The sequence below is a fragment of the Eriocheir sinensis genome, chromosome 30, assembly GCF_024679095.1.
Source record: "Eriocheir sinensis breed Jianghai 21 chromosome 30, ASM2467909v1, whole genome shotgun sequence".
NCBI classification, from domain to species: Eukaryota; Metazoa; Arthropoda; class Malacostraca; order Decapoda; family Varunidae; genus Eriocheir; species Eriocheir sinensis.
Window position 1 is genome coordinate 875,485 of NC_066538.1, and position 24,621 is coordinate 900,105.

Here is a 24,621-nt window from a genome sequence, read left to right on the forward strand (position 1 = left end):
TAGTAGTAGTAATAGTAGCAGTAGGTAGTAGTAGTAGTAGTAGTAGTAGTAGTAGTAATAGTAGTAGTAGTAACACACGGGCTCACAATGCAAGCTATTAGTATTCATAAGATGCAGTGCCGTGACGTGGGTGGAGGAGGAGGAGGAAGAGGGAGAAGGGAGTAACACAATACTATATCATCGTGTCTCGCTGCATCATTTTTGCCCACACTTATCAAGCCCCGTGAGCTTCATCAAGGAGAACGTAGATAAATAGACTTCGCCCCGTAATCATGCCTAACACGTCACATGTGTCACCACGGTGTAAATTAAAGAAGAGAGAGGAGGGGGGGAGGAGGAGGAGGCAAAGATAGCTATTCTGATACTGATATTAAATGAAGAGAAGAGAAGGAGAGGGTAGGTAGGTGGGAAGGAACGCAAGGATAGCTACTCACCGTGACGACATTCACTCTACACTTTTTATTTTGTGTATGAGGAAGCAGGGTGAGAATTATACCCGCAAAATGTAATATACATAGAAAAATAAACACTAGTGATATTAATTGAAGAGGAGGGTGGTTAAAACTACCCACATGCTGTCCTGAAGACCGCCTATCAACTCGGACTGAAGCAAAACTCTCTACAGTGGAGCAAAATTGAATTCCGCGGGGCAGCATGAGCCAAACAAGAAGGTGCCACTGTAAATACTTGCCTGCGCCACGAACGGGCTAGGACCAACCAGCAGGCCCCATCACGATAGCCTACTGGTGCAACAGGGCGAACGTAAAGAAATAAAAGTATATATTTACGGTATAAGGTGGAGGAGAAGGAAGAAGAGCAGGCATATATACGTAGTTGCTATAATTGTTAGTGTCTGCATGGTGGGGAGGGGAAGAGACCCACTTCTTTATACATCGTCCGTAACAGCACGCATCAAATGTCGCGTGCCGTAGCGTGGAGAAAGTTGACTCTCCCTTCCTCTTCCTTTCCTTCTTCTCTATTATTCCTCTTCTTTCTACTGCTTTCCTTCTTCTTCTCTTTCCTCCTTTCTCTTTTTCTCTCTTTAACCCGGTAGCAGCGACGGGCCAAATTTGTGGCTTTACCGTGTACCAGCAATGGGCCAAATTTGTGCCATGATATAAACCTCCCAAAATAGATGATGCATAAACTTATCACACATGCGTTGATATATGTTATGAAATGGTTTGCGTGAGTGATGATTCTTTCTCATTATTTTACTTAGAGGGGCCTTCAACCTAACCTAACCTAACCTAACCTAACCTAAGAAACATGACCCCCGCAGGTACCTCGTTAAGGGCGGGAATCTAGCTCGCAGAGGCGCCCAATACTGTTTAAACTTAAATCGGTATTCTCAGACACTCCAGCTTTTCACGTCAATTATGTTTCATGTTTTAAAGTATCAGCTCTCCTCCCACTGCGACTATTTCCCAAGGCTACCGAAAAGGCTAACCGGGTTTTCATGGGTAGTTTTCCAGTTCAAGATGCAGACGTCGTGTAGAACTATCACCAGCATCACAAAACAGTCCATGAATATCCCAGCAGTTTCTACGAGGGGGGTTTTGAAATAGGCGAACTGGGGTGGTGATATGTTTAGAAATACTAGCATATAGGTCGGTATTCCCACGTCAACTATACCCAAGGCCCGTGAAGGAGATTATCGGGTTTTCGTGAGTATTTTTCACGTTCGTGGTACAGAAGAAGGGTCAAACTACCACCAGGGTTATAAAAGTACCGCTGGAAATGCCCAAAACTACTACGAAATCCTTGTCAAATGTGTGTGCTTGAGAACCGAAGTGTTTAAAATACCTAACCTAACCTAACCTAACCTAACCCAACACTCTTACGAAATCCTTGTCAAATGTGTGTGCTTGAGAACTGAAGTGTTTAATACCTAACCTAACCTAACCTAACCCAACACTCTTACGAAATCCTTGTCAAATGTGTGTGCTTGAGGACCGAAGGGTTTAAGAATACCTAACCTAACCTAACCCAACACTCCTACGATATCCTTGTCAAATGCGTGTGCTTGATGATCGATGTGTTTAATACCTAACCTTACCCAACCTAACCTAACCCAACACTCTTACGAAATCCTTGTCAAATGTGTGTGCTTGATGATCGATGTGTTTAATACCTAACCTTACCCAACCTAACCTAACCCAACACTCTTACGAAATCCTTGTCAAATGTGTGTGCTTGATGATCGATGTGTTTAATACCTAACCTTACCTAACCTTACCTAACCTAACCTAACCCAAAACTCCTACGAAATCCTTGTCAAATGTGTGCGCTTGAGGACCGAAGTGTTTAAGAATACGGACCTGTAGTGTCGTGGTGGCTGAACGAGCTTACCAAGTCTTGTGAGATGGAGGTTGTCAGGGACGGGAGAGGCGAGAGAGGGAGCTCTGGACATGGATCGAGGGAGTGTGTGTGTGTGTGTGTGTCGCCCCTCTCTGACAGCCGCTAAGAGGAGAGTTGGACTTCCTCGCTACTCACACCTAACCTGAAGTGACTGACGACGCCTGCGTGCTAGTACTCATTCATCTGGCCACTTATAATGCATTGGCGAGTCCTGGAATGATAGTTTTTTTTTTACAGCGAGGGTGGCAACTCACACACACACAAAAAAATATATAATAACAACACTGCCAGCGATAAAAGAATAGAGAAAGAGTGGCTAGAAGAGACTTATGTATATACTGAAGACTTCGGGGCCCAAGAACGCATATTTGACAAGGCTTTCTTATATAGGAGTTTGGTGGCATTTCCAGGGGTAGTTTTCTGACCCTGGTGGCAGTTTGACCCTTCCTCTGTACCATGAACCTAAAATACCACTCATGAGAACCCGACTGCTCTCCTTTTTGGCCTTTGGAAATAGTTAAAGTGGGAGCCAAAAGCGTCTTACAATACGGATCTTACTCCTGTAATAATAATAGTACGTTCACAGGCCTGGAAATTGACAATTGTGTGTGTATTCCTTGCCTACGTCGTTCCTGCGGTATTTAAAGAGTGAAAAGACTTTTGTGGCATGCCTCTGACGTATTGCTGTGATTATAATGCATTCACAGGCCTGGAAATTGATAGTTGCATGTGTATTCCTTGCCTACGTCGTTCCTGCGGTATTTTAAGAGTGAAAAGACTTTTGTGGCATGCCTCTGACGTATTGCTGTGATTATAATGCATTCACAGGCCTGGAAATTGATAGTTGCATGTGTATTCTTTGCTTCCCTCGTTCCTTCGTCAGTTGAGAGAATTTGAATCATTGAAAAGAACTTAGAACACACCTCTGACTTGTTCCTATACTTAAGATACATTTACAGTTCTTAAAAGTCATAATTACGGACATATTTAATCACTTTTTTCGTTTCTTCGATACATTCTAAGGATGAAGAAAATTGTGGATAACCTCTGTGACATATTCCTATGATTAATATACATTTCCATTCCTTTAAAGCAATAGTTACGGATATATTTAGTAAGATTTTTCGTTTTTTCGACACATATTAAGAATGAAGAGAATTTTGGACAATCTTCTGACTTATTCTTATGATTTCGATACATTTACAGTTCTTCAAAGCAATAGTTACGGACATATTTAGTAAGATTTCTCGCTACTTTCGTTCATTGTCAAGCTAAAGAGACTCGAGAGCAAACAAACCTCGTATTCATCGATTTTACTTTACTTCTCCATAAAGAGCATTGAAATTCATCGTTATTAACATATACTCTGCGCCTTCTTGGTCCTGTGGTATTGTCAGGGCGAAGAAATTCTGGAGAAATCTTCGTATTTAGCCTCATATTTTGAAACGTATCGGTATCCTACTTCAGTTCACCTGGTTGAAAAGCCTCTCGTGGAAGTTCCTGGGCTTTTCATGGACTGTTTTGTGATTCCATTGATAGTTTTACCCGATCTCTGCACTCAGCTGCCCCGCGGAGGTGCATACATCACTGCGTGTGCCGAGTACCCCGAGCATGACTCACAAGAATCCCTTGCAAGAGTTACCCAGCATCTTCACTCTTTCATCCCTCACGCTGGTGAACTCCGGAACAATCCTCCTTCATTTGCATTTCCTCCTGCCTACGACTTGATCTCTTTCAAAAGGAGGGTATCAGGACACCTCTCCTCCCGAAGTTGACCTATCTTTCGGCCACTCCTCTAACTTTTTTTAGGAGCAGTGAGTAGCGGGCTTGTTTTTCAGTGTTGTTTCCAATGTTCTCCGTCCCCACATTTTATTTTCTTCTTGTCCGGGGGGAGGCCGGCAGGTACCGCCCCCCTCCCTTGTTGTGCATTCCTTCCTACCATTGTATCTTTTTAGTTTCATGGTGCTACCTACACATGTACTAATAGTTGTATAATCACACACTGTCCTGCCTGGGGGTTGGGATGGCATGTTCCTCCCATCTCCCTTGTTGTTTACCTGCAACAATAAACTATCAGTCAATCAATCAATCACATCTGACACACAACCACCTGTAATTTCTTGCATTCACATTCATACACTGCGCTCGAGCTTGGAAGAGATCACCATATTGTTTTTGCCGATTTCTTACCAAAAACTACCGCACCCACAAAGATAACGATTTGCATTTATAATTATTGTTAAAATAGGAAATTATTGATGCTCTTTTTTGCAATATTTATGGGCCAGAAACCGGAAAATACAATGTTATGAGTACGACAATCTGGTAACGTTGGGCGACACAAGACAGGACACAAGAAGAGGAGGAGGAAGAGCTGTCATCTGTCATGGCGCGTACAGTTTGACTCCCGTGCACCAGGCAGCCATATCTTGTACGCTTTCCAAGACACCACCGCGCCACAGGGACGTGAGGACCATGGGCTAGGATAAGGGTAAGGAAACACGTGTCTGGAATTAGTTACAATATTATATAGACCACTAAACAGCATAATGGGAGCCGTGGGTGTTCTGGAGACCAAATTTCCTCTTCCAAATTTCCTCTTCTGAGTTTTGACAATTTACAAGATGAGGGACGTGAGGAAGTTGTGCCAGGATAAGGGTGCGGCAGTGTGTCGATCCCTGGAGTAATTTGACGCTATATATATACTCTACTAAATGGCCCGGGGTGAAGATTGGTATTATTGAGGGACAATTTACGGTTTCACCCATCCAACGATTTTCTCACGTAATTCATGTTTTTCTGGTGATAGATGTAATGAATTGCACGATTTTGTACCTCATTTCCGTCGCAAATGTCTACTTTTCGTGTTTGTCATATTTGTTCTTGAATGATGTTGTGGATGTAGCATTAAGTATGTGTTCTGGTAGTGAGTTCCATGTATTTACAACTGTGTGTGAAAGTGTTTTGTGTTTGTGTTTTGTTACATCTCTGTATATTTGTTTGGAGTGGCCACTTCTTGTTGTGTTTGTGGTTTGGAAGAGTGTGTGTTTGTGTGACAATTTTTGGGGTGAGGAATTGCACATATCAGGCTCTGTGAGATTATTGGACTTATAACCATTTGTACCATGAAGAAACTATTATTACAACTCTTTATGTGAGAACTAATTCTAGCGAGATCCTTTAGTTTCTTATCTATTTCTACATTTTTTACATTTGTACTGCTCGAGGTGGTTGCATCTAATGACCCCTCTCCAGCCTCTACTGGGTGGGGGTTTTCTACAATCTTCCCGTTATTTATCATCCAGTTTTCATTTCCAGTCTCTCGTTTCTTATCGACCATTGCAAGGCAGAGTTTATTGTTCTCACATTGTTTCGGTCTCATGTCAGGTGATATGTAGATGTTGCCCTCTGTTGGGTGCGTATCACGGCTCAGAGTCCTTAACTTCTTTGCATTTCTCAGCATCTGGCTGCGGCTTCTTTCATTCTCCACTTTAACTTTTAGCAGTCTGGGTTTGTTTGTTCCTTGCTGAGTTTTCCGACCAAGTCTGAATGCCTGTGTTATGTTGACTCTGTCGACTTCTAGGAACTGTCTAGCAATGGTCTGGATGTCTTTGTCTTCTTTTTTCATGGCAGTAAGTCTATCCTTGGGTTCAGGTACATTATGAATTATAATGCACTTCTGTCTCTCATAGAATTCTTCCATGTGCACTTCTATGGCTGCTGTAACTTCCTGTTTTACTAGCTGGACCATGTCTGCCCAGATATCACTTACTTGTCTCTCCAGGCAGTTTAGCTTTTCAGTGATTAGGTCATCAGCACTGTTTGAGGTTTTGACTGAGGCATCAACTGTATGGTGCTGTATGTTGACCTTTTGCTGCTGTTTGGAATTTTTCCATTGCTGAGAGAGGCAGCTACCTTCACATGGCAGGACTGGCAAAACCACATGGTGTCACAGTCCTCCCCACTATAAGTCTGACCCAAGCTGACAACATAAACCTAAGTGTATTTGTAAGCACAGTGTAGATTAGCAGAAAGTGCTGCATGAGATAAACACAAACAGAGGTTAAAGAAAACTTGGAAGCCATAGCAGTAGCCAATCATCACTCAACTTGCAAACACACTTAGGTTTATGTTGTCAGCTTGGATCGGACTTAAGTGAACAGACCATAATGCTGTCAAAGTGTTGTCTGGTCAACTTGGAGCATCTGAAGTGGACCCATCTCTCACAACAGTTACACTCAATGCTTAATGCGTTGGTAGCTATGTTCTTTTCACACTCTGGGCACTGGTCACAGTTGTTGTTTACATTCTGCTTGGGGCAGCTGGGGCATGATCCCCCAGGTCCTGGCTGGTTTTTGCACATTTGGCACGGATTTTAGGTTTGCATTGTGTGTGATATGGAGGAGACTAAGGACTATGAGATACAATACTTATCTGTAAATCCCTTCTTCACCAACTGCTTCTCTGTTGTCACAAGTGTATTCTGTTCCCTTCAAACCTCCTGGCAATGAATAGGAAAGAGTGTAGAGATCATTTTATTAAGTAGTATGGGCTGGTTGCATACATCACTCACTTCTTCATTAAATCCTATGACATTACAAACTTGTGCACTGAGGATAATTTTCCGTGCTAAGTTCATTATTACATTCTTGACGGCCCTGCAGAGTGCTGCCAGCATAGTGGGGCTGAAACCACTTTGGTGGGAAGCAGTAAATATGGCAGAATTGTTATCAATACAGAAGGCCTGGCTGCTTTAATTCCTTTTATCAACATTAATTATACCCAACACTTGTAAGGTAACTTATGGGGGTCTTTGCTCCCCCTTGACCCTCTATTATTTTGATCTGACCAAATGAAACCTAACTCAACCTCCTACGGGGAGGCCTTGCCCCCCTCAACTGCCCCATTATTAAATCCAGCCAAACGAGACGACTCTGTAGTGACCCGGCTGTTGCGGCAAGCTCCTAACCCATTCAGCGAGGGGTAAACAAAGGTGCAGCTCAAGCTTGAGCCTTAGGGAGGCCAGGTGACCTGGGAGGTGACACTGAAATCATGTGAGGTGCCTCAGGGCAAAGAGGGGTTGGCAGTTTGCCACTTGGCAAAAGCAAAAAAGCAGAAAAAATCTTAGTTAAATCAGTAAAAAAGTACTTGTTCTTGGATTTGAGTACAATACAAAAGAAGTCGTACTTGAACTCGAGTTCAGTTGTAAACCTGAGTACTTGAACTCGTACTTGGATTCGTGATATTGCAATGTAATCGCATTTGGACTCGAGTACAAAAAATGTGCTTGAACCCAAGCCTGGTGTGAGCCCCAAAGTGTTTGAAGAATATAGACTTTGGCCTTATTGCTTCCTCCATTCCTCTACTTCTCTTTCTCCCTCTATTCATTCATCACTCACATCCTCCCTACATTCCTTCATTTCTCTTTCTTCCTCCGTCCTTTCCTCCACTTATCATTCTTCCTCTCCACAGGTGGCTGGACGAGCAGATACACACATCATTCGCTGCCGTGAGGACACACCCGTCTCACCTTTGGCAAGACCTGGGATGATCTGTTTCTGGACACAACTTCTTGGACCTTGTGACCAGGAAGAGCAAGGGGCACTGACCAATGAGATAAGTCTATGCATCATACAAGCTGTTAGAGCACTGAGGGCGTGTGTTGGCTGTGAGCTGAGGATATGACATCACCCTAATACGTGCATGATTCTGGCCCAAAGTAATGGTGGAACAGGCATATCTTTTTAATTTTTATTCTTTTTGCAAGGGTTTATATAGACTTGCATGTGTTGGTCTTCTTCCATTCCCCATAATCCTTAGTAGCCTTGAATTCATGCCCAGGGTTTGCCATGGATCTTTGCTCTACCTCCGTCAGCTTGTTTTATCGATAGCCAACTCAATCATTTTTACACAGAGAGAAAGACAGACTGAGAATGTTAAATGTAAAAGAGCGGAACAGCTGGGTGTCATAAGCCAGTATTGTCAAACTCCTTCGCCTCTCACATAAATTATTTTCAAAGGTCAAAATGGAGATAAGTTTGGTTCTAATGAGTGCTATTTAGATTCTTGGTACAGAGGAAGGATCAAATGACCACCAGGGTCATTAAACTACCTCAGGAAACGCCCAAAATCCTATGAAAGGCTTGTCAAAGATGCGTACTTGGGCGATGAAATGCTGCCAAGTGTTACCAAGGTGGGTTGTGTAGCAGTAATGGTGGGAACATCCTTGTTTTGAAAGTCTCCATACGTACTTGCTTGTGTCGGCCTTGTTCTGTTATTGGTGGCACTGCATTCTGCTCAGTATACCATCCTCTCTCCAGGCCCAAGATCCATAGGTCATATACTACTACTTTGTCATAAGTCTTGTCCACCTTTATTAATATCTATTTAATGATTTTTATGTAGGTTGCTTTCAGATTTGTTTGTATTGTGCGTGCTAATGATTTGGGTGTTTCCAGGCGTGTGGCGGCAATGGGGTGCCAGCCAGGCCGTTGTGACGGTGCTCATCATTAGTGTATGCCAGGCACCTGACCAGGGCGTTGGTGACACAAATCAGTGCCCTTCCCTTTCGTATTGTTTGTGCCAGTGCAATCTGCTGTCCCTCGCCCATCAGAGTGATGTCATGTCCTCCAGCACACGGTCATCACACACCTTCAGTGCTCCTGTTGCTTGCACGGTGTCCCCTCACTCACTGGTCACCAGGTGCTCTGGCTGTGGGGCTCACCCAGTCCCATACACAGCTCTTATAAAACAGATTTGCTTCATGTTTGAGTAGTTCAATAATGTATGCCATTGTTTCAAGTGTGAGACTTATTTTCACCCATAATTAAAGTAGTGACCTTAAAGCCAGAGCAACTTGTGACCAGGAAGAGGAAGGGGCTCTGACCAATGAGACAAGTCTGTGCACCATACAAGCTATTAGAGCACTGAGGGCATGTGTTGGCTGTGAGCTGAGGACATGACATCACCCTAATGAGTGCATGGTGCTGGCACAATGCACGGCCAAAAGAAAATGAACATATGGTCAGGTGCATGGTGGACCTTAATTATGAGCTCCGTTCATCCCATCTGTACTCTCCCCCCACTGTACTGTACTTCCCTGTACAGTATACAGCAGATTAAGGCCGGCATCAACAAATACTATTACTGATGATCCTTTTCGTCTTAACACAGAAACAGAATAGTCCAAGGATGATCCACCCCAAACAGATGACAGACAAGCCCTCGCCATCTGCTTTTGTCAAGTCTGTATCAATGTCATAGTCTACACAACATTACTATGCAGGAACACTTGAGCATCCCAGAGAGTGCTGCTTCTCAGCTGACCAATGGGACTTGATGACACTTTCTCAGTTTTCTTGTTTATTTTGTTTCAAACAGGAGGCAGCGAAAATATAATGTCAGCCTTTCTTAACATCTAAAACACGTTCACTGTCACGTAATATTTATTATAATAGTTATAAAAGAGAGTAAAGCTAATATATATATATATATATATATATGAACATACATATGGATTTTGCAACATTAAAGTAGTAATCTCAAGTCAGTTTAGATTAGAGCTTAAATAGGTCAGTAAAGAGTAGTGAGTATGTTTTGTGGTATAACAATCAACAAGAGCTGGGTGGTCATCACACTGGGACCACACGGCTGGGCAGCAGCCTGGCGGGGAGGCTGAGTGGAGGTGTGCAGCAGCCCTGGCTTGTGCATAAGCATTGCAGTGTTGGCTGGCTCGTTACTCCAGGCTTAATATGAACAGGGTGGTTGAGAATCCTTTACAAAGTAGAGCACCACGACAACCTACCTCCAGCCAGACAGCAAACGCTCACTTAATATTCTATCACTGCTCTCACCTCACTCTCAACACGACCAAGGCTCAAATCAGAACCACAGCAACAATGAACCCTGACGTACACTTGCACACAAAACAATTGATCCACCTCACTCTAATCTCATTGCAGGGACTCAGTGGCCCTGTTTGGCATCTCCCATCTAGCAACTCATCTCCAATCTCCCCTCACCCCCATGTGGCACTGTGCAGAAAGGGAGCACTGAGGCTAGAGCCAGGTGGATCGGTGTGCCTGGCCGGAGTCATGCCAAAGTAACACTCCTCAGGAAGGTGTACAAACAAGGCTCTGTAACACATGTGGCAGTACAGCAGCAGGGAACTGTTGCTGATGTACTTTGATGAGCCAAGCCACATGTGTGATGACAGGACTGGCCATTTTGTGATACATATGACAAGATACACACAGAACACATGATAAAGTACCACAAATTCTTATTTAAAAAAATAGCCAGATTTTAAGGTATAGGGAAGATACATGACTGTCCCTCTTGAGATACATGATAACACATCATAAACAAATTCTTATATAAAAAATAGCCTGATTTAAAGGTATGAAGTACAAGGAAGATACATGACTGTCCCTCTCGAGATACATAACACAACACATCGTAAATCAATACAAACACATGTGAGAATTGCCGTTTTAGAATCTAGAATTGTAGATGAAGTCCAGGGCTGTCAGTGGCCTCTATCATGAACACTAAAATGAAGCTCACACACACAACCAAACACCTGCCATTGATCAAACTTATAACCACTAAAGCATCATTTTAAGTTACATGACTAAACGAGATTCGAACACAACATCGTAGGGCTGTCACCACCATCATTGTTAGTGGAGTGCCGTATCCCACAGGAAGTCAGCTGCCATGGAAAACCACCAGTCTGTAGGTCCAGGAATTCCTACCATGCACCGTCCAACGCGTGCTCATGTCGGGAAAAGTACGAGGGTACGTAAAATAAACTTGTCGAGTGTTTGAGGAGATTAAAATGTGATATGGGAAAAAGAACGTGTGTAGAGTTCAGATAAGATGAAATTGCAATGAGATATGAAAATAAACTTGTCTATTGATTGAGGAGGATCAAACTACGTATTCTTAAATGTATCGACCCTTAAGTTCACCTGCTTGAAAAGGCTCTCGTAGAAGAAGTTGTTGGGCTTTTCATGGACTGCTCTGTGATGCTAGTGACAGTTTTACATGACCTCTGCACCCTGAACTGGATAACCACCCATGAAGACCCAGTTAATCTTCGCTGTGGCCTTGGAAAAAAGTAGTAATTGGAGCCTGATACCTCTAAGAATATGGACCTGACACTGCACTGAGATATGAAAATGAATTTGTCCAGTGTTGAGGGGATTAAGATGTCCTCTCTGCCTAAATTCCGACTTGCCGTTTCAGTAGAGGAAGGAGCATGGGGGCAGAGAAGGACCACATGACTCTGAACTACTGGACTATCGACATCAATCTTTTCCGACATGAGTACGGATTGGAAAGGCACCTGTACCAATCAGCGGACAGACCCTACATAACTTATCCTTAAAAAAAACTTCGGAGGAGAAATTTTGGAAGAGCACTTGGAACACCCCACCACATCCCTCTCCTGCTAGTATGGTTAAAGAACACACACACACACACACATTCACTCACACACGCATGCCTTGTCAACCCCCCCACCCCACCCCATGGCCATGTGCGCCCTAGTATGTGGGGTTGTAGGGCGGCTGTTTCTCCGTGTACATTGGCGGCTGATCTGTTGGAAAGGAAGGGAGAGATGGCGGTTAGAAGTGATAAAATACATAAATAAAAAAATAAATAAAAAAGGCTGTTCGAAGTAATGAAAATAAATGGTGTTAGAAGTAAATAAATAAAGAAAAAAAAAGGTTGTTAGAAGTAATGAAAATAAATGCTGTTAGAAGTAAATAAATAAAAAAAAAGTCTTAGAAGTAATGAAAATAAAGGATGTTAGGAAAAAAAAGGCTGTTACAACTAATGAAAATAAATGCTGTTGGAAGTAAATAAAGAAAAAAGAAAAAAAGTTACAGGTAATGAAAAAAAAAAAAAAAAAGAGGTTGTTAAAAGTAAAAAAACAAATAAAAGATGCTGATTGAGTGATGCTTTTGTACTATAATTCCTGCTTGATCTTCACCATTATTATTATGATTACTACTATTATTACACACACTATAATCAAGTAAAAAAACATATCATACACAAACAAACGAGGAAATAAAGAAAACTGAATAAAACAGCAAATATAATACACAGTATGTAAACAATAATAAAAAAAAAATAAAGGAAAAGGCACATAAACCCACAAAACAAGTCGGTAACACGTTTAACAAGTAGACAACATACCTGGGTACGGCTGGGGTGGGTAAGGCTGGGGCGGGTAGCCGGGCTGGGTGGGGTATGGGGCGGGCTGGGCAGGGTACAGGGCGGGCTGGGCGGGGTACGGGGCACCTTGGGGCGGTGGGGCATAGCCCTGGGGCTGGTTCTGGAGCGGCTGCATCACTGACACATCCGGGTTAGCTGTCGGAAAGAGAGGAAGAAATGAATATAGGAGAATATAAGAGAGAAGAGATAATATGCGAGAGGAGATAATATAGGAAGAAATAATAGAGAAAAGAGAAGAGAAAACATTGAAGAGAAAAATAATAGAAGGGAAGAGAAGAAATGAGAAGAGATCACATGACAGAAGGAGGAGAGAAGAGATAATATGCGAGAGAAGAGGAGATAATATAGGAGGAGAAAATATTGACGAAGAGAAAAAGAAAAGAAATAATAGAAGGGAAAAGAAGAAATGAGAAGAGATCATATAAGACAGAAGAAAAGAGAGATGAATATTGGAAGAAAAAAAAAATGTACACTAGAGTTTATCATGAATAGGTAGAATGTGAGGTGACTAACTAAGCTTAGAAATGAATGACTGGGATGAATAACTAAGCTGTGAGGTATTCCGGAGGTTACTGTTCAAAGTGTAAAGTTACAACCCTTCAAAAAGAGACACTTGATAACCTATTCCCGGGATCACTTACGGTTGTGCACGGTTCCCCGGTTGCGCTTCTTGTAGATGAGGCAGAAGGGGCAGAGGCAGCAGCACACCACACACACCACGATGAAGCCCAGGATGATGGCAGCGATCACACCCAAGATTGTCGGCAAGCTGTGCAGGACGGGAGTGTTAGCAGAGGATAGATGAACCTGCTCTTTGTCTGAGCAGATCCACAGCACAACACATTAGCTTTTTTCTGTTCTCAAACTAAACACATTCCCAAGTCTATTTGTTTTTCTATACAGTGCAAATGGCTTGTTGTGGTATAAAAAGAAGCCAAGAAACAGTAATATGAGAAATTTCTGCAAACATTGGGGTTTGTAGAAATCCTGACAAGCTTGGGGAAGTATTTCGTTTGTATTGGACAATGAAACTCACCCTTTATATGCCTTTCACACACAAACACACAATAGGCTATACACATCATTCCCATCCACAAACCAGCCATCACTAGCTAACACTGCACCTACAATACATACTTCAATTCCTAAATGGTTGTGGCTCTCAAAAACAAAACAATACACTATCCAGAGAGGTGAGGAAATCAAGATCTGCATATGGGAGGAAACAGATGACTTGGAGAGAACAAAAGATGAATAAACATGGATGTCAGAGACAAGATTAGTAAAGAAAATAGATAGAGAGATAGGAGTAAATAGCAAGACCTGAGGTAGCTACACAGATAGTCCAGGCAACACACATGCAGTAATAATATAAAAAACACCATCTCCGGCACTAAACAGAGCAACTCCAGCACACTCTTTGGAGCTTATCTGAACAGCAACTGGAATGGTGCAAACCTATACACTGCATTAACCTATGGGCATGCTGACTGGGGCATGAACAGCAAACAAACACCCATGACTGAGGAGCTTGTGCTGTCAACTGGATGGCCAAGTAATTGAATGGATGACTGATTGATTGACTGACTGAATACACGATGGACTGACTGATTAACTGGGGTATTATCATGGCGGCGTAACCCCAGTGGTCATATGGGGCCAAATAATTAAAAGCAGATTGGTTATTTTATGAGATATTTATAGTTAAGGGTGCATAATAAGTAAATATAAAATAAGATAGGCAAATGCAAATTAGCAAGTTAGACCTCTGTGAAATGGTATGAGGGAGTTATGGTATTCAGTGAGGGTTATTGTCATGCTGCACTTCCTCCACAGCCCCAAGTAGGCAGTGACAGCCATTAATAAGAGAGGCAAGCTGCTGTGGTTAACATGCACGCTGGGAATGCCGTGGAAGGGTTCGTCAGCTCCTTCACTTCAGCAGCGGCTTCCTGGCTGTGGTGCTAACTTCACACCTAGGCTAAATGTTATTTTCCTTGCTAACAGCCATGCCTGTTAAATATTACAAGACAAAAGGAATAAAATTAGCTTCAAATACACACTTCATTTTGAATTTTTACACTTGTTTTCCTCCCAAAGGTTTACAGATAAATATTAATGTAAATTAACTGCAGGAAAAGTTTTTTCAGCTTAAAAGAAACATTAGTTGAAAATTTAGGTGTGAGACTTCCATGTTCCCTCAAGGTCCCAGCGCTGTGTGGGGTGGCCAGGAGGCAGAGGCATCACCCTGGGAGCCAAGGCAAGACTATCAGCAGGTCAAGCAGCTTGCAGGTGCAGGAGGCAGGGCTGCTGGTTCACCTTGATCCAACACACAGTAACTCCAAGCCTGCCAAGCCCTGGGCGGTGCACCGGAACACACACACACTTACTGCCCTCCCGTCGGGTCAAGCTTTTTGGTGGCCTTCTCTTTGACTTTGTCTTTGACCGTCTGTTTAGCCTTGTCCTTGGCAGCCGCCACTGTGCCATTGACCTTGGCCTTGACCTTGTCCTTGGCCGCCACCACAGTGTCGCCGATCTTGGTCTTCACCTTGTCCTTGGCAGCAGTCACTGTGCCGTTCAACTTGGTCTTGATGCGGTCCACAGAGGAGCTCACCCCCTCCTGCTGCTGCACGGTTTGGGGCACCACCGGGTCTGGCGGGGCCTGCACCTGGGCCAGGGCCACAGGGACTGAGGGGACTCTGCCAACACCAGGTGGAAAGTTTACCCATGAGAGGCAGACACAAAGCAAGCCTCAAGGCCTTCAAATGGGCTCAGGGAAGGCAGGGAGGAAGGGCGCATGCATGTGTGTGCAGGCAGGCACCTAGAGACACACACACACACACACACACACAAACACACACCAATAATAAAATAATAAGGAATAAAATCTTTTCAAAATCAATAAGGGTCTACACACACTTCAGCTGTCAGAGGAAGAGTAACAGAACACTGATCTTCACACACTCACACTCTGGGTCACTGGTGCACCCTCACCATGCAGGGACTCCCAGGCGGGCCACGAGGCACTCAGGCAGACACCTCCACACATGCCTCACTCAGGGGCACACAAAGCCTTGCCTGTCCTGCCACACGAGCCTCACGCACCATAAGCAACAGGTTCAGGCTTAAACTGGAGTCTTAGGATGCAAATCCTTCTCTTTAGAGCCAAACATGTGGCTTTAAATATACAAGACAGTGGTGGAGGATGTCAGTGTATTTACTTTGATCGTTCAGCAGCTTTATGCCTGTCGACCATGGGATGAGGTGAAGCTGGTCTGCCATTCATCCACATACCAAAGCCTCGGTCTCAATGCACGGGTGACGGTTTGCAGCGCCGACAGACTTACGGTGACTCGCCTATCCGGTCCTTCACCTTCTGCTTGGTTTTCAGCTTTACCCTGTCAACCGCCCCACCAATACCCTGCTTAATGCTTGCGATGGTACGGTTGAGCTTGTCTCTGAGGTTGGCGAGGATGCTTCTGCTACTGCTGCTATCACTGCTGTCCTGCTCTGCTTCAAGCTTTGCCGGGACCAGGGATAAGTTACCCCCGTCCTTCTCCCCTGTGGCTCCTCTGATGATAAAAACCGTCACCGAGCGGTCTCAAGTGAGGGAGCGACCTGGGTCATGGTGTGTGAGGAGTCTGTGCATGGTGGTGAGTTTGTGCCACAGGGAGACAAGTGGATGTGTCTGGGAGGTGTGCCCGAGGCTGACCCGCCACTCCCAGAGCCCTGAACCCAAAGTGAGTGTGTGTGTGTGTTGCAGGCTATATGACCCAACCTGTCCCAATGTTAGGCTGATAAAAAGCAAAAAAGATTAGACTTCCATGGAGCCAAGCCAACCAACCATCCTTCCTCACCTCCCTTCATAACTCGCCAAAAAGCATAATAAAAGAACTTCAGGAAAAATGCACATCACTTAAAGGATAAAATAATGATGAAAGCCAAACCCACTCGACATAGGTTAGACTTCCATGGAGCCAAGCCAGCGGACCATCCTTCCTTACCTCCTTTCATAACTCACCAAAAAGCATAATAAAAGAACTTCAAGAAAAATGCATATCACGTACAGGACAAAATAGTGATAAAACCCACTTGGCATAGGTTAGACTTCCATGGAGTCAAGCCAGCGGACCATCCTTCCTTACCTCCTTTCATAACTCACCAAAAAGCATAATAAAAGAACTTCAAGAAAAATGCATATCACGTACAGGATAATATAATGTTGAAAGCCAAACCCGCTCATCGTAAAATCGTCGTGACCCACCAAAGATAAGCAGAGAGAGAGAGGGAAAAATATGACTCTCTGGAAATGCATACAAGATAACAACATGAGAGAGCTTTTAAGGACAGAGATAAGAAGCCAACCCAGATTTCTGCCATGTTAAATCACTTCTCCTTCACCTCCTCCTTCCTCAATTCTTTCAAAAACTCACATGAAGTAGAGCCACAAAAAACTACAAAATATATGCATGAGAAACAAAACAAGATGAATGTAGACAGAAGGAAACAGAAGACGGGAGGAGGTGTAATAATAGACATGAATTTTCCAAAGCCAAGGCACACTTTTCTCACTTACCAACTCACCAAAGAGAAAGAAGCACACAAAAAAAACTCAACCAAAGGAAAATATATATACAAGGTAACATAAAGAGATTAATAAGGCCATTACCTATATCAGTCAAGTGTGGTAACAAGGCACACTCCAGGGCTAGTGATAAGGGCTAACAGGCACACTACGTCATCTATGGTCCTACGCAGAGACATAATATAGGGCAGTGTGGCTATGTTCATCACCAGGCACCAAGTCGTTACCAGGACAGCTGTATGAAATTTAAACTGATGCTGGTATGATAAGAGTTTTTAGTGTGTTTTGGGTACTTATTCGAGACCCTGATGATAGATACCCAGCACACACACACACACACACATTAAAAACACTACTATACCAACGTCAATTTGAATTCCGAGCGGACCTTCTCGTAAAAGCATGGTAACATAACATAACAAAGGAGTGTGTGGCTATGTTCATCACCAGGCACCAAGTTGTTACCAGGAGAGCTGTACGAAATTTAAACTGATGCTGGTATGATAAGAGTTTTTAGTGTGTTTTGGGCACTTACTTGAGATCCTGACGATACCTAGAACACACACACACACACTAAAAACACTACTATACCAACGTCAATTTGAATTCCGAGCGGACCTTCTCGTAAAAGCATGGTAACATAACATAACAAAGGAGTGTGTGGCTATGTTCATCACCAGGCACCAAGTCGTTACCAGGAGAGCTGTACAAAATTTAAACTGATGATGGTCTGATAACGAGCACACACACACACTAAAAACACTACTAAGCCATTGTCAATTTGAATTCCGAGTGGTTCTTCTCAGGGGTGTGGAGTCGGAGTTAAAATTTTCCGACTCCGGGAAATTTTAAAGTTGCGACTCCGACTCCAACTCCGGCCCCCATGCCCCTCCCCTCTATTACAAATATCTATTTTTTTTTTTTTTTTTTTATGCTGCCTGTAGTGTTAGTAGACTTTCTTGAGGTCCCTTTTCTTACATGTATTTAGATCCAAATTACGTGTACTCTATATCAACAACATCTAGATAATGTAAAAGAAAAAAATTACACAACTCCATTACACGATAAATGATTACGTTAAGGAGTCGGAGTCGGGGGTGTATTTACTGACTCAGACTCCGAATCCACACCCCTGGTTCTTCTGGTAACAAGGCGCCTGTGATGAGGGTAACCACGCTCCCCTATTCTAAGCCTCTGGTCCTACCCTACGCAATGGGTCAGACCTTCAACCATACAGTACTCGGGGCAGAGCAACCACAGATGTTTGAAAGCACACATACCACGATCCTGGCCACTCTTGTGTTGGCTGTTCAAAGAGATTAGTGGTTATAGAATGCTTAGGAGAGAGTGAGATGAAAGATGGTGAAAGAATGATAGGGTATGTACACCAGGTTTGTTTATGCATCATCCCTATCTGAACTCACTCCATACCAGGAAAAATTCGTACTCTGAAAAACTTTGAGCTGAGGAACAAAGCCACACTACAATAGACAGGAATTTAACCTGGTAGCAGCGACGGGCCAAATTTTTGCCATGATATAAACCACCCAAAATAGATGATACATAAACTGCTCACAAATGCGTTGATACATATTATGAAATGGTTTGAGCGAGTGATGATTTTTTTCTCATTTTTCTCACTTAGAGGGACCTTTAACCCTTAGAGTACGGGTGGCGATATATTTCTCTGGATGGTGTGCACGGGAAAAATTTAGACATTTAAGAGGTGGAAATGGTGTCTTTCTTCTTTGCAATAATTGTATATTCATCTAGTATATATGGTGGTGTAATAAAACGTCTCTCCTAATAACAGTAAAAAAGTTATGACAGGCGAAAATATTGCTCATTTTCTCGTGGCCGTGACGTGTCGCGTGGAAGCACCCCACTTGCTCTCTCTCTCTCTCTCTCTCTCTCTCTCTCTCCCCCCCACCCTACTTGCCCCTCCCTCCTCTGTCAATGTCACTACCATAGCAGTCATCAGAGTCACTGTCACTTTGATTCGCCCGTGCTCTACTTCCGGCCGGAGCAGAGGAACTGCTTGATGCGTCACGAGACATGACAGATGTATTCCGAACAAAAGTGGAAAATGATTTGTAGCCTTCAGCAGGGCGCACGCTGAGACGAATGAGTGTGTACGGATGCCAGATGCCTCCACCATTTTTCTGAGTCAAGAACTGGCGGTATATTTGAAATGTAGGGAGCGTAAAATGTGATCACTATATATATGATCCCCGTACGGGTGGGGCGTGTGGTAGCGCACTTATATATATGATCGCCGTAATGTAAGGGTTAAGAGACATGATCCCTGCAGCTACTGGGTTAATGTGAATCAACTTGAGAAGATCAGTGACTTAACGAGATTATCATTATTTATCATTGTATTCCAGGGGAGGGCATCAAGGGAAAATAAAAAGAATTAATTTAGCCCCAAAGTAAGTCCTCTTGATGAGCCAGTGTGGATAAAAGTCACTTAATATCAATTTTAGGGGAATCTTTTCTATCTAGTAGGACTGAAATTAGCGCTATTAACATGTTTCTTGCGGACAGGAGCACAGATTGGAATGATGCTTACAAGTGGCAAACACACCCTTATGAAAACACAATATGCACTTTGAAAACACTACAAAGCCACACAGAAAACATCCCTTGCATATAAGTTGCTATGCTTGTACAGTTGAATAATTCTGTAAAATCAACTGAAGGAGAATGAAATTTGATGATAAACTGTCTAGTGATGTTAGTACTGCACACGGCTTCCATATCTATCACTGTTACTCACTACACATTTCCAACACATGACAGAACAGGAAACACACACACACACACATACTCACAGACTAGCTTCCATATCCAACACCTTTACTAACTACACATGACAGACAACAGACACATCTAAGGGAAACATACACACACACACACACACATACACAAAAACACAGACTACACATTTTAACACAAGACAAGAGAACAGACACAACTAAGGGAAACACACACACACACACACACACACATAAACTAACAGGCTACAACACACCTCTACTATAACAAGGACAACACACACACACAACCTCCTGCAGCAACACATTCATAGTCAGAGTCCATGGATGAGGAATGGAACGACTAAGGTAGACTCGGTAACGTCGACAAGGAAACAGTCTCATCTGGAGTTTCAGTTTTGGTAAAAAAATCATTGTATTTGTATTTCTAAGTATAACGCATTCAAGTCAACATAAGGAGGAAAATTGAATAGATAACTTCACAGATATCCTCTAGAACTTCATCTTGGGACCTCTTGACACCAGCAATTAAGGAGATAGGAGAGTAGAATGTCTTAAGAGCCTGATAATATTCAAGTTAATGGATGGAGCCATTGTCAAGTCCATCCCTCTGAAAAAGCTATGAACTTCCCCCAGCAAGACTGAGACAATGATCTGCTAAGAAGTATCAAGCAACTCAGGCAGGAAGCATTTGCCACTCCAAGGGATTTCCAAGGTGTGTGGCTGTACTGTACTGTACCACCACCACCACACAGACAGAAAACTCCCATCAGTCCCAAAGTGATCCCATTGAAATAACACCTCCATCTTGCTTGAGTTTCTTTGGTACCTCGCATTTAATAGGTCTTTTTTATGTATGAATGGAAGCAGCTCAAGGACAACAGAAAATGGGAAGCAAAAAAGCCGAAAGTGAAAGGAAGTTAGAATTTGAGAAGCATGAAGAGGTCAATTTTAGATGGCGAGGCATCTTGATACTTTTGTCCTTTTTTATTTTGAGCAGCAAGTGACTCAGCTCAAGGGCAAAGAACAAACACAGCAACACAAAAGCTCACTAGATGCCGCTGCTCCAAGAAATGCAACAAGAATGAGAGGCTGCAAGAGAGGTCAATTTCAGATGGAGTGGTCTCTTTTCTTTTTAACAGCAAGGGAGGGAGGCAGCACAAGGGCAAAGAACAAACACAGCAACACAAAAGCCCACTAGACGCTGCTACTCCGACAAACACAACAAGAATGAGAGGCTGCAAGAGAGGTCAGTTTCAGATGGAGCGGTGTATTGATAGTTTAATTTTTTCTCATCTTTTTTTACAGTAAGGGAAAACAAAAAAACCCACTAGACGCTGCTGCTCTAACAAACACAACACAAACAAGAGGCCGCAAGAGAGGTCTACAGCACAAACACACACACACACTATGCCAGACGCACAAGGATGGAACACAAACAGAGGCAATAGTATGCATTGTTAGTCCACTTACTTATCTATGAAGTCGTCCAGGAGCTCCTCGTCGATCTGTGAGATGGTTGAGCAGCAGTACTTGTTGTCCCCATACCCACAGCAGTACTGCTTCGAGGCATCTCCGTCCTCGGGGCAGTAGAAGTACTCAGTCTGCCCAAAGAAGTTCTCGCGAGTGCACCGTGTGGCCGACCCTGCGCAAGGCAAAGGGTGAAACAAACGCACACACACACACACACACATGCACATAAACATATGAACACACTGAATATGATGTGAGTTTGAACTAGAAAAGCCAGGATGGTGAAAAAAAGGAAGAGTTCAGAAATATAAATATAAAATACATAAAAAATTCAACGATATACACAACTAAAAATATATACATGGATATTTATGAAGTAGGGAGAGGATGAAACAAAAGCGCACACACACAATATGACACATGTTTGAACTAGAAAATGCTTGGATGGTAAAAACAGAAAATTCAGCTGATTAATCGCCTTTGTGACCTTTGGAAACAAGAGTAAGATGTTTGAATGTATGTATGTATGTATGTATGTATGAATGTATGTATTTGTATATGTAATAAAAAAATAAACCAAACTATGAAATGAATAAGTGTTAGTAGTAAAGTAAGATGTATGTATGTATATTATATGAGTATGTAAGTATGTATATGTGTGCATTTATGTATGTAATAAAAAAATATGAAGTGAAAAAAATAGAAGCTGGAAAAGTAAGAAGTATGTGTGTATTGGTATGTATATATGTATGTATATGAATATTAATCAGTAACAATACAAACAAAAGAAATTACAATGGAGTCATTAACAATAGAACTTTTTTTTTTTTTACCTCCTGAGCAGTAAATGTCAAGTGTCAGGTTTTGTTACACTGCATGACTCACAAGGCCACACACACACACACACACACACACACACACACACACACACACACACACAGGGATATGAAACAGATGAATGATTTTACAGTTTTCTTGGCCTTCTATGGTCCTCGAGTCATGGGGGTCAGGTGGATGGGGGAGGAGAGAGAGAGAGAGAGAGAGAGAGAGAGAGAGAGAGAGAGAGAGAGAGAGAGAGAGAGAGAGAGAATAGTAATGGGGAAGGTCATCAAAAGTCACGTGACCTGTTTCGTGAAGGCCCATGACTCACGCCCTCGCCAGGTCAAGGCCACCAAACTCTCAATGGACTCCTCGGCGTTCCATGGTCCTCAGGTCACGTCAGGGGTCAGGAGGTCCAGGTCATGACACACAGGGTCACGAGAGAGAGAGAGAGAGAGAGAGAGAGAGAGAGAGAGAGAGAGAGAGAGAGAGAGAGAGAATATCCATGGTTCTCGGGTCAAATGGTCAGAGGTCAAGAAGAATGGGAGGTCACAACACGAGGTAATGAGGTCTGTACTGGTCTCATACACGTCTAATTTCCGCCACTTCCGTTCCTAACAAGGCCATCTCCATTAATTAAACCACAAGATGCCCCTTAATACCCCTTTCCTAGCCCCCCGCCATGGCTCACCCGCGTGCAGGAGGCAGAAGAACAGTCCACCGCTTATTAACAGCCTCCTCGCGCCCTCCATGTTGAAATATTAGCACTGTACGAGGAGGAGAGGAGAGCCACACGTCCTTCTTCTTCGTGATGCTGGGCGAGACTATTTGTTGTCATGACGTCACGGAGGGAGGAAGGACCAGCGGTGACGTCACGAGCCTTTACGCGGTTGCTAGATTGTCGTACTCAACCTCTTATATTTACCGACTTCCGACCCAGAACTGTCTTCTGGGCCACAATAACGAGATTTCTTTATATTTATCGTTCATATAGTTAATTTCTGATGTTTCTTGGCATTAGTTAGGCGTCAGAAACCAGAAAATTCTATGCAGAGTACGATAATCTAGCAGTGGTGACGTCACGAGCCTATACACCGTTGTCAGATTGTCGTACTCAGCCTTTCGTATATGTCGATTACCAACACAAAACTATCTCCTCCACTCCAAAACTGGCTTCATAAATAGATATCGTTAAAATGGTTAGTTATCGGTGTTTCTTGGCAATGATTATGAGTCAGAAGCCAGAAAATGAGATGCTCTGAGTACGATAACATGGCAACGGTGTCACGGAGGAGGAAGGAAGGAGCAGCCTATGACGTGTCTGGGAAAACTCATGAAGCCTTGAACTACATATTTTCCTCCCTTCCTTTCTTTCACGGCGAGGGAGACAGCTCAACGCCTGCTATAAACTGCTCAGACGAGAGAAAAAAATCTGTGACGTCATAAGGGGCGGGCCGATGAGCTGTGACGTCACGGGAAAAAGTTGGTATTTCCACAACAATGATGACTGTTGTGGTATTTTTGGTGCGTTCACGAGAGGAAAGATAAGGAGAGTAGTGTCACTGGGAAGATCTCTCTCTCTCTCTCTCTCTGAAGATAAGTCCATAAGCAGAGATGATCAGAATTAGGACCTGCGAGCGATAAGATAAACAAAAACAAAAGGCTGAAATAAAATACATTAACACCAAACAAGGAGGAGGAGGAGGAGGAGCAGAGGAGTCGTATACCGTAATAGGAGAACGCCGAAGACCGACATATCCTGCGCTACCACTGAGGAAATGCTGAATAATAAGCTAATAAGGCTAATTAAGCAGTGTCACGGTATGAACCCAGCGCCACACCCTTCAGGATTTCCGCAGGCTGTCCTTGGCTATGCGCGGTACCGTAGTTTGGCGTGCGGCCCCGTGGAGTTTGTGAGGCAGAGGTGGTGTCCAAATATATAATTACCTGACTATGATAGTTTTTTGTGTGTGTGTTTTGGTACTTCTTCGAGATTCTGACGATGGCTAGAGCACACACACACACACACACACACACACACACACACACACAGTAAAAACACTATTAGCCTATACCAACGTCAATTTGAATGCCGAGCGGAACTTAATTCTCGTAAAAGCATGGTGCCTGTGATAAGGGCGAGGCTCAGAGAAGCTTGGGTAGCCTATAAGCCTTCACACAAACCCCCCACCCACCTCAGCTTGTAAATAAAGAACTCCTAACTTCTACTCCTAACATTTTTATTCACTATACGCCAGGCATGGAGTGAATGCAAGGGTTGTGTATTTGAATATAAATACAAATACTTCACATTCCAATGGATAAGAATATGAATACACTCAAATACGGTATTCCAGTGTATTC

The 24,621-nt window shown here is 43.2% G+C and overlaps 1 protein-coding gene and 1 long non-coding RNA gene across 3 annotated transcripts; one reads left to right on the forward strand and one right to left on the reverse strand.

Annotated features, from left to right (window-relative positions):
- The first annotated feature begins 4,655 nt into the window (after nt 1-4,655).
- Nucleotides 4,656-11,772, forward strand: LOC127005379 (uncharacterized). The gene is made up of 2 exons (XR_007758448.1): nt 4,656-4,852; nt 7,834-11,772. It is a non-coding gene; the product is annotated as an uncharacterized LOC127005379 (long non-coding RNA).
- On the reverse strand, nt 9,789-23,112 carry LOC127005378 (protein shisa-5-like). 2 transcript variants are annotated; one of them, XM_050874183.1, is made up of 6 exons: nt 22,949-23,112; nt 21,439-21,610; nt 14,994-15,302; nt 13,248-13,375; nt 12,568-12,741; nt 9,789-11,962 (listed from the first exon to the last, which is right to left on the reverse strand). In XM_050874183.1, the coding sequence occupies exons 1-6, from the start codon at nt 23,007-23,009 to the stop codon at nt 11,910-11,912; spliced, it is 897 nt and encodes a 298-aa protein (XP_050730140.1). In that variant the 5' UTR covers nt 23,010-23,112; the 3' UTR covers nt 9,789-11,909. The 2 variants fall into 2 exon arrangements, with proteins under 2 accessions (XP_050730140.1, XP_050730141.1); XM_050874184.1 differs by lacking the exon at nt 14,994-15,302 and adding an exon at nt 15,951-16,175.
- Nucleotides 23,113-24,621: the final 1,509 nt, after the last annotated feature.